This window comes from Empidonax traillii, unplaced genomic scaffold (genome assembly GCF_003031625.1).
Source record: "Empidonax traillii isolate 1590-97213 ecotype Southwest subspecies unplaced genomic scaffold, ASM303162v1 scaffold68:size1967880, whole genome shotgun sequence".
Classification (NCBI taxonomy): domain Eukaryota; kingdom Metazoa; phylum Chordata; class Aves; order Passeriformes; family Tyrannidae; genus Empidonax; species Empidonax traillii.
In genome coordinates, this window is record NW_020955261.1 from 1511918 (window position 1) to 1522813 (window position 10896).

General features: G+C 40.4%; 1 protein-coding gene across 1 annotated transcript in view; it reads left to right on the forward strand.

The window, feature by feature from the left end:
* The window catches only part of CLYBL (citrate lyase beta like), a 130202-nt gene that overhangs the window by 38913 nt on the left and 80393 nt on the right, over positions 1-10896 (forward strand). Inside the window, exon 2 of the mRNA XM_027880365.1 lies at positions 8589-8778. Coding sequence (XP_027736166.1) covers positions 8589-8778 — 190 coding nt within the window. The remainder of the gene's footprint in view (positions 1-8588; positions 8779-10896) is intronic.

Consider the following 10896-nt stretch of genomic DNA (forward strand, 5'->3'; position numbering starts at 1 on the left):
CGTGCAGACGTGGATATCTAACCTGCGCAGGCTCTGGTGAACATAGTGGCTCTCTGTTACGGCGGGGTCATTTTAACAGGCAGGAATGGCACTTTATTGATTCTGACTTTATCAAGTGCCTGTTTCTTATTTTACATATAACTCGTTAGCAGCCTGCTCCTAAACTGCTGAGGAGTCTTTTGCTGTTTGGGACTCAGACTTTAATCACAGTAATTAGCGTGGAATTTTTGAATCCTGGTCTCGATCTTGACCCTTGTAGCATTTAGCCAATGCGCACACAGCTGGACCGGTGGCAGGAGCTGCAAGAGCTCAGTAGTGGGGATGCTCCTTGTGTCCTGGTGTGGGAACCGACGCGGAGGGAATAGAGGGGAGAGGGAAGAAAAGAGGGGGAAAGCATGTTCAGTAGGAAAAGAAGTTCTGTCCAAACGTTCTTGCCAATTTTTGTTGTGTGAACGTAGAGATGTGAGTGGGTGTGTAAAAACGTTGGGGCAGAATTAGGTGGAAGGGAAGTACCTGATGGTGGTAGGGGAGAACTGGAAGAGGCAAGAATAGTTTTGCAGTGAAATAGAGAATCTCTTCGAAGTTCAACTTTTCTGCAGAGGCCGCCAGAATGGGTCTGACTGTATAAAAGTGAAACAATTACAGATTTTGAGGTTTTATAATATTGACTTCCTAAGACGGATTTTGGCATGGGGTGTTCCAGGACATCATGTTGGTGATATGTGCCTGATCCTCCTCTTGAACTGGAAGATACTTGGCCCCCAAAGACATGCTTTTTCCTTTGTGCCGTGACCACACTTGGTGCATATTTGTTTGTACATAAACCCCAAAAACAAATAAACCAAACCAAATCATAAATCCATGTCATACATCCAAAGTAATATCATCTTACTTCTCAGTGCACATCTTTTAAAAAGCTAATATATGTGTAGTGTTTTCTAAATCTTTCAGTATTGGTATTTGATCTTCATCTGTATTGTGTGATGTTTTTGTTATTAAAAATGTCTTGTAATTTGCCGTCACAGCTGTCAGTTGAATTCTGTAAAAAACCATGTAGTGCAAAAGCTTCTCTTGGGAAAATGTATGACTAAACAGAATTTTACAAAATCTCTTTAAAAATGCAAATTAGAAACATCCTTAATTAAATAGATGAAAGCACTTGAAATTTACTTATAGCAACTAAAACTTACAAACTGTTTCTATTTAGCGTTTGTTTATTTCTATGTCTTCATATTTAGGAAAACAGGGAAATTAATTGTTATCTTAACTACAATGTTCCCTGGGTTTAAATGGCAAAGAGAACATGTTACAGGCAGACAGAGCGCTTTTCCATTGCTCTGCAGTGCTGAGGGTTTGATTTAGCAGCAGAAAGCATCCCAAGGAGTCAGACACTTTGTTAATGGTAAAAGCAAAGTGAGGTACAGCTCAGCTCGAGAATACTTTATGGGCATGAGGAGTTATCCAGAGTTATCCGCACCGTAAGGAAGGGAGCGAACCCTCGACTGTATGTCACATATGTTAAAGCTCCCCAAGACAGGACACCAATTAACCTTGGATGATAGCAAACACACACACACAGGCTGCCCGAGAGAAGCAGCCTGTTGCCATTAGTAGGAAGCAGCAACCCTTGTCACCCTGAGCCATTATTTAAATTTCTTTTAAAATTCACTTATTAAGTCAGAGGACCGTAGCACTCTCTTCTTCCTCACAAACAGACCATTTTTGCTGCCCCGAAAACAGGAGACGTTAGTAACATGAGAAGCCAGTGGTCCTTTTATTTTTATCCTTGCTGTCTAATTTGGCCATTTTGAATTGAGAAGAAAAAAAACCCTGATCTTCAGTCAAAGCAATTTAAGGCATGATGGAGCTCAGAGTGAACCAAAACAACAGGGTCAAATGTAGTAGAAAGAACATGGTGGGGTAAATAAAAGGTCTTTTTTTTTTTTACGTTTAGTGCTGGTGGGAGGAGAAAGTTTGGTTAACTATTTAACCTATGATAGCCTTTTATCATTTTATGGCTTAGAGGTCCATGATTTTAAGCCTTTGTCAGTAAGTTCCTGGGTTCTGTTCGATCTTTTCTCTAGTGTCTAGTTATATGACTTAAATTGATTTACTGGAGATAGGAAAAAGCTATAAATAGCAGACGGAGGCACATATTTTTCCTAAAATACCTTTCCAGCAACTTTGGATTTGGTGCTCAGTTTCTATTTAAATCCTAAACTTCTTTCTTCCACTCACACTTCCCTGCATCATGATTTTTTTTGATCAGTGGGGCTCTCCTTCCCCATTTGGTTCACGTATTTATTTTTTGGCTAAAATGCAATGTGTCCTGATCAGTTGGAGCAAGTGCTTGTGAAAGGTCACTTGGAAGCCCCCTTTTCATTTCTCCCCACTACAGTTTTTCCAGCAGGCAAGCATTCTCAGGAGCAACCCCCTCCAATCTGTCCCTTTTGATATCCAAAGCTGGTTGTTACGGGGGTTAAATTTCTTAATTCACTGCATTTTTGTGAGCGCTTCTTTAACCCACCACGCTCAGTGCCCGCAGCTGGGTGCAGACCGCCTGTCTCCCTTAGGATGCTGTGGAAGTGTTAGGGTTTATCCTTTCACCTTCTCCCCACTTTTGGGGGGCCAGTCCTGTACCTGTATACCTTCCACCAGCTTCAGGGGAATTAATCTTCATGTTACATCTGTGCGAGATAATATAAGCCTTATGGTGGGAAGTTTAAAATCAGACAAAGCCTCCTCTGGTAAGGAAAACTGCTTGTCAGGAGATCTCAAAGCATGGGAGCTGGTGGCTTCTGCCTGCCCTGGCAAGGGGTTAGGTTTGGGGGTGGGGGGGTTCTTAATTAGTTTTTTGAAGGTCAGGGAAATGACCGTACTGAGTCTGGAACAAAGGAAGAAATCAAAATATAAAGCTGAGTGTTCAGTATGTTGATAACCTCCCAGTTTTAATTTCAACGTAATTGGATCAGGGTTAGTGGCAGTTGTTATGTAAAGTTCCTTCCCTTACTTTTAATTCAAAAGTAAATATCATAGTTCTTCTCTTTTAACCAAAGTATTTATATTTTTTTTCTTTTTTTCTTTTTTTTTTCCCAAAGAAGAGCTGCTCAGTTTACCTCAGATTTCTTTCCACTAGGAGAGCACTAAGATTTCGGGGACCTGTATTTTGATGGTAAATCTTGTGACATGACCTTTTGTTTTCCATGTTAGCAAACGTTAGCATTTTTTCACATGTTAACTTTTAAACAATTACGGGGAATTTCTTTTCCTTGAAAACTGCCATCCTTTTCTTTTTCCTCCCCTTTTCTCTCTTCTTGATATTTTTATTTCCCTTTTATATGGAGACTTGTAGATTTTGTCACTTCAAACGTTAGCTGTTCCTCCTCTTTTCTTTCGCTTTACAATACACACTAGGAGATTTTTTTTTTTTTTTGCATATTCCTCCCCTTTCTCTGTGAGATATTGTAGTTCACCAAATTTAAAACACTACAGTATTTAGAATCCCCGCAGTGCCATTTTAAGTATTTGGACCTGGAAAATGCCCCAAGCAATAACTACCTGAATTGCTTTTAATTACACAATATAGCTGCATCATTTTACTTCAGATTCTTTTTGATTGATGCTGTAAGGCAATTGTAACCATGGATGATGGGATTAAGTGCCTCTTGAAGTGACTTTAGCTTCTTGTGGGAACAAAGGGAAAGAAGAGAACACTTAGTCCCTTTTTGAGTGAACAGCCTTTTTTCACTTGCTATATAAAGAAATACAATTAACAAACATTATCCCCAGAGGTGAATTGAAATGTACATGCGGACAATAACCGCTCTTGACTGCAATTAGACATATATGATCCGAGGTATTTTGGCCATTCATTAGTGCTAATTGTTTGAGAAACAAGCCCAGAGAACAAATGATTAAAATGTTAGTGCCATAACCAGGATTATTAGCATGTGTGATAAAATGCATGCGCCGCAGCTGTACCAATAAAACTCTCTGGCGAGTCGCTTTGATTCGACAACTACTCAGCTCGGCTGTGAGCCCTTCGTATTTGCACAGGGCCTGCTGATGTTTATAACAAACAACTTGTATCTTCTTTTCTTAATTAGAAAGAATTACTATGCAAATTGCGGGTCTGTGTAATTCCACAGAAGTTTCTTTGTCTTTGGCAGATTATTTGTGTGTTGTTTTGTTGTTTGCTACTGCCTAGTGACTTCAACATTAGGAAAACCATTATATTTACTCTGGAGTGGGGTGGTTTTGTGCACATATCAGAGAAATCGTTTGTAGAATTTTGCTACATTAGCTGGGTCTTGTTCAGGGGGCGTTGTGGGTCTTGGGTCACTTCTGTCCTTCTCCCACAGCACCGCAGACATCCAGGATTGTGACTGGTAGGCACGGGGATCATAGACTCGTGCGTAGAGATCAGAAACACATGTTGTGGGAATTATCCAGCTTTTTTAATAGTTTTAATCAAGTGCCTGAAAATGAGCCTCGGAACACTTTGCCAACACCATGCCAAAGATTGTAGAAGAAGAGACTTGGCCTTCTGAGCAATGTTTTAGGCAGTTCCCAATGTAGCATCTCCTCCAGGGGTAATTTGATTTAGCAAATAAACAGGGAACAGAGGAACAGGTTAAAGTGCTGAAAATCACTTGTGGGAGTACTTTACTTCTGAGCTATATGTTGTTGGCTCCAATGAGCCTGCACAGGTGTGTGCAGTTAAGTGTATGTGTGAGTATGAGCAACACTGGAATGTGAAAATGCAGTTTATAGCAGGGAAATTTGCATAATTGGGAGTAATTTCACTGGCTGCAGTCACAGTGTATGGCTGCCATTGCAAAATCCAGTGTCTCTTAGTAATCAAAAAGGTTTTCTTTTCTCCTTCCTGAGGATGAACTATTCACTCTTGGGTGAAATGGTTCTCAGAGGACCATGAGTAACTTTAATTTGCCAGCTACTTTTACATATTTGATGAAGACTTTACTAGAGTGTTATGTTTGCTGAAGAAATCTAGTTTTATTTCCAAGACCCAAGAGCACTCAGCATGCTGCTAAATGCTATGAATGAAAATATGCTGCTGTAAAACGATTTAATGAGCATTACCCAATAGCCTAGTCCTTATTTTAACTTACAGTGCTTAAAGGAAGAAACATTGTCTTAGCAAATTCACTTGGCTTTTGTCCATGTGTTCAGTTTAAACCATAGTCAAGCTTAGTTTGAATCATTAAAATACTTGGAGTCAGGAAACATATGTAAGATTTTCTTCTGCTTTATGGCACAGGGTTAACAATATAATCGAGATCGCAGTGCTGTGTGGGTTTTTTGTCCTAAAAAAGTAACTGCTGGGGATTTTTTTTATTCTATCAAAAGAACAGAAGTCAAGATAATCATGATAGTGTTTCCTACCAGAGTAGCTAACTGCTCATATATAGAGCACCCCGGGCCTTGCCACTGCTTTAAAAAGGTCTATAGGCAGATGGATTTCTTAATAAATCCACGTCTTCCTCTAATTTTCATTTTATTATAGAACATAAACTACGACTATGCAAGGAAAATGCACAGTAATAATTTAAGAATATATGTCAAAGCAATAGCATGTGAAAACATTTACTGCAGTCTTCTAGAGCTCTTTGTTTTGAAAAGAGAAGGATTCTGTGCTGGTCCACTGACACTAGTTTCTCCTGTAAAATTTTTTTTCCGGCCATACCTCTTGAAAAAATTCTTGGTTCTTCAGCTTGCTAAAATGTCCCATAAAACAAATAATTTGACATACTGACAGTATATTTCTTATAATAAGAAGAAATAAATAAATAAAATAATCTTTCCTGAGAAACCTGTGTTTCGAGCCTATGTGGCTACAGAGTTGGTTAGCTTAGGAGGAGATACCAATAGTCAGCAGGCAGTGAGGGGTTTTTTCTGAACCTATTAAGTGATGGTGTTTCAGTGGATTAAATCTATCACTTCTTTGGAGTCAGGTGGTCTGCTGTGGAAGCTGTACTGCTCCTCCATCTAAACACAAGTTCACAGACCTCAGTGGTGACACAAGACTAAATCTGGTCTGCAGGTACGGATGCTTTTACCTACACAGTACTACACGTCATTGTGTGTGGTATGCAGAGCGGGGTTGCCTTTGTGGGGCTAGCAGCAGTGAGAGGGAAATGGGCCAGTCAAACAGCCCTTCGTTTGATGACAGCCCAGAAGGAATCCCGGGAAACTTGTGTGACAGAAGATACATCTCATCTCAGCATGCTCTGAGATTATGGTGTTAGCCACGTCTATCAGCTTTCTGGTGGGTTGGAGGGTTGGTGAGAGGCAGTCATTAAGGGTGCTTCAGGGACTGCTTGGCTCTAGGCTGGAGTTAACTATTAATGGGCTGAGCTCTTTGACTCCTTTGTGCCGCTGGAAACCACAAGGTTGAAGCCATCAGAGAAAGCGAATAGAAACTAATCACTTTTGTCCCCTAAATATGTTTAGCGAAGGACAGCAGACTTCTTTACTGACCTCTGTGTCACACTGAAAAAAGATCCTCCTCTTTCCATTTGAGGTAAACCACTCTTCCACCTCCTCCTTGCTCTCCCAAAGTGTACTACTGCGAGAAAATGAGATTAAGTGGATTTAACTAGCAGGCACTTGAGTTACAACAAGTTTTGTTACCATACCCACTTTAACCTGAAGCAGGGGACATGAAGTGGTTTGTGGGAGAGGGGCAAAGAGAGTACTTGGGAGACACTCAGTGGATCTCAGTTGCATGTCTCCAAGTGTTGTTAGAACCTCCACCACCTGAGTCTTGAAGCTATTGCACTTTGAGATGAAGAAGACTTATCACCAAGAGTAACACTTGCACTTGTAATAAAATAATTTCTGCTCAACAGCCAAGCTGCCCCATTCCTTAGGCTGAATGAAGCATTACCAAGCATGTTACAAAGAAGAGTCTGGCGTTGGGTTTTTGTGGGATCATAAAGTCAGTTCAAACAGGATATGCAGAAACGCAGCAGTGGAGATGGTAGAATAGTTTTCCTTTTCAATTTTGTTTACTGAGGTAAAACGTGATAAAAGCTTTCCTCAACTTTTTAACCCAAGACTTATATTCAGCTTTTAGGGTGCAAATCCTAGGGGAAGAGAGGGTTCTTCAACAGATTCAGCTTAGAAAGGCAAGCATTATAGCAGCCTGTCAGTGATATACCATCTTGACCCTGATTCAGATTGACTGAACTCATTTCCAAGCATTTGAGAGCTTTAATCATGTTCACTTTGAAGAAAACCCACGTGTGTGTAGCCACATGTCATCCAAGTGTAGCAACATGGGAAGCATTATTAAGAAGGGCATAGGAAAATGCATGGATCCCTGATATGATGCGATAATGGCATGTTCAGCATCATGCTAGAAAAGCTTTGTATTATTCAAAGTGGTGAATAATACACATGATAATGCATAATGGTGTTATATAGTAGGATTATTTTGTGGCATAAGTGCCTTGTGCTGAGTATGATGGCAAACTGTATTATTTTGTCCTCATTTTTGGTGTAGCAGAATAGCCTTGGGGGTCACACTATGAAATGGGGAGAAGTAGGAGCAGGCAAAGAGGTTTTTTTTTTTGGAAGACCATGAATCACAGTGGCACCCTCTGCAATTTATTTCTCAGTGCTTGTAATTGTGGAGCAAAGCAAGCTCCCCACCACCCTTGAGAGCAGCCTCACCCAGCAGTCCTACTGCCTCCAACTGCACTAACCCAGCTCATGCCTGAGGCAAGTTAGCTGGGTCCTCAACATCGACACAAGGTGGAGACCACCACAAACCTGATGCCTGTGGGCCACATAAGTCACCCGCTCAAGCCACATGACACCACTGCAGTGTGGTACACAAAGCATTTACAGATTTTAAAAGGCACCAGAGCCAACAACCTGATGATGATGTTGGTGGGTTTATGAGCTCTGTCAATGGGTCTGAAGGTCTGAAGGCTTCTGAGAGAATGCATTAAGATTAGTGAGGTTCCACATTACACGGGGTTTTCATTCCTGTTTTCCTCATTTTCCCCTCCATCCATTTTGCTTATTTAAAATTTGCATGCAAATGTGTTTGTTGATATAATGCCAAGGTTGCAAAATCAACTTCACAAACCCCTATTTGCTTTACCAGCACCCCTGCTTCATTCCCAGCATGGTGTCCAGCTCCTGCAGAAAACGTGGCAAATAGCAGCCTCCTCTCTAAAGCAGTCCTGATCTGTTCCCAGCACAATCTGCATCCTACGGAGGAGTCCTATGACAGGAGAAAAGCCAAGCACCACACTTCTGTATTTCATACTTGCCATAGCACCCAGAATGGCCAGAATAGCTAAGGTTGCAGGGATAACCTCAGCCCTGGCAGGTCTTCAGTTATGACTCTTTATGTTTGCAACTTCTGTTGAACATAGTAGTTTCAGAGTTTTATACTGTAATTAACTGTAATATGGGTGTATCCTTACCTTCAGTCTTCCTAAGGGGCGGGGGAGGGGGGAATGTATGAATATAGTGTGTGAATTTTAAAATATAGTCAAATATTATTTGCAGCATTGTAGCCAAAAGTCTAATTTTAACAATATCATTTACAGGGTGAATTCTCCTCTGCCAGCTGGTGTTCCTAAGCTTAGTTATCACTTTGCATCATCTCACAAGTACGTTCCCAGACGAGCTGTGCTGTATGTACCTGGGGATGATGAAAAGAAGATACGAAAAATCCCGTCACTGAATGTAGACTGTGCAGTGCTGGACTGTGAAGATGGTGTGGCTCTGAACAGAAAGGTAACTAAAAATTATCTGTGTGATACAATCAGCACTAAAGAGAACTTGCGGGAAAACATTGCCTTTGCCTTGGGGAAGTGACAACCAAAGAGACAAAGATCTTAATCTCGAGATATGCAAAGTAATGTCACAGTACTAAGCTTTGTGAAGGCGTTGGGAAAGTCTGGTTACCCAGAACTCTGTGTGAGTAAGTGGGGAGGGAGTTTTGAAGGAATACAGAATTGGACATAAGCTCCAATCACAGAGGAGTGAAAGATACTGTCATTGTTACATCATATTTCTTAGGGAAGAAGACAAAACAGTCTGTAAGAGGAGAAGTGGGAAAAGAAGAGTTAGTTCAGAACCACCAGGTGGCCAGTTTATTATTGAAATGAAAACATCTTCAGATTGCAAGCAAAACAGCGTGGGCCTAGGTTTGAGCCTTGGAGTGTTTGGAAATATTTATTTCCTGAGATTTTGGGAAAAAATGCTGTTAGGAATGGTTCTCAAGGAAGGAGAAGATAGATCCTGAGTGTAACAGTGTTTGGAACAAGAATGGAGGGCAGAGTGGAAGACAGATGTAGATGTCTCAAATACTTATTCGAAGTTTTCATTAAAATTGAATTGTGTAAGGAAAAATGATCTAGCATGCGTTCAATTTCACTTGCAAGATTAATTTTTTCATATATGAAAATAACCATTTTAAAATGTTTCACATCTTAGAATCATAGAATCATTTAGGTTGGAAAAGACCTTTAAGATCTTTGAGTCCAATCTGAAGTGTAACTGCCAAGTCAGACGTCTTAAACAATGTATACAAGAAAAGTGTGTTTCCTAAAGAAAGCTATTTCTGAACAGGAATGTAAGTTTTCTGTCACATCATTTTCGTATTTGTCAATTTTCCTAACTATGTTTCAGTGCTTCAAACTACTGCAAACAGTGTTTAGGATTTGAGTATGAATGTGTTGTCCAGGGAGTTAGGAAAATAGGCAAGAAAATTTTCCTGTGTCATCTCAAAAATATGAAATTTTATTCTTTTCTTTTTCTTGTGAGTTAATGCTTTCCAGAAGGACTTTCTTGGATAGTGCTCTCTTTAACCTTCAGCTCTTTACAGGTATGTTGGAAAGGAAGAAGTTTATAGAGTTTGCATATATCTATTCTAGTTCTGAAAAGTGAAAATAGAATGTTCCTGTGTACCACTGAAGATTATTCGAAAACGTTTTCCAGTTGCTAAAATTCTGTGTTATAAGACTAAGATTATATCTGCTGTCACAGTGAATTAGTACTGTTTCATCATATTTGGGAGGCTGCTGCCGTAAAATGACCCAAATGTATTAAACTATAATATTTTTAGGTGCAGCTTAATTATATCAAACAAATAATTTATAACAGAAGCATCTATTTGTAATAGAGGATGAGAGCAAAACAAAAAGTTATGATCAAGATGACAAATTTGACAGTAATAATTTCCAAAGGGTGGTAAAATTCTAGCTCTGTTGAAGTGAAGCTATGCCACTGAGAATAAGGTTTCAAATAAATTAGGGGGGAAATCGGTAATAGAAACTTGAGACGACAGATGAGCCCCTGACTGAGATAAATACAAAAAAAAAAAAAAAAAATCAGACAGGAGGTAGAAATGGTGACAGGCTTCCAAGGAGCAAGACAGAACTGTGGTCCAGGCATGGATGGGCAGAATGAGGAAGGTCAAAGCTTGTCTGGAATCAAAACTGGTGAGCGATGAGCAGAACAAGAAGAATGGCTATTGTAAATGCATCAGCAGTAATAATGAAAAGGAAAACCAGTGAAAGTGTGGATGCACTGCTCCATGAAGACTCAGGCTTTACTGTCAGTCTGCCTGCTGTCAGGCCTGCTAGGTTGTCTCCTAGTAGCAAAACTTGGGGAAAGGAAATAGCAGCCACAGTAGGGGAGGATGGAGTTAGAGTCTATTTAAATAAGCTGGTCTATGGGACCAGGCAGGACATACTGAAGGCCTCTGAGGCAGCTGACAAGTGTCATGAGGAAGCTGCTGTCTGTCATCTCTGAGAGGTCAAGGTGGCTGGAAGATGTTCCTGATGCCTGGAGAAAGGCACCTCTGCCAAAAAGGCTGTGAGTGCTGTTGGACAACAAGACAAACGAGGT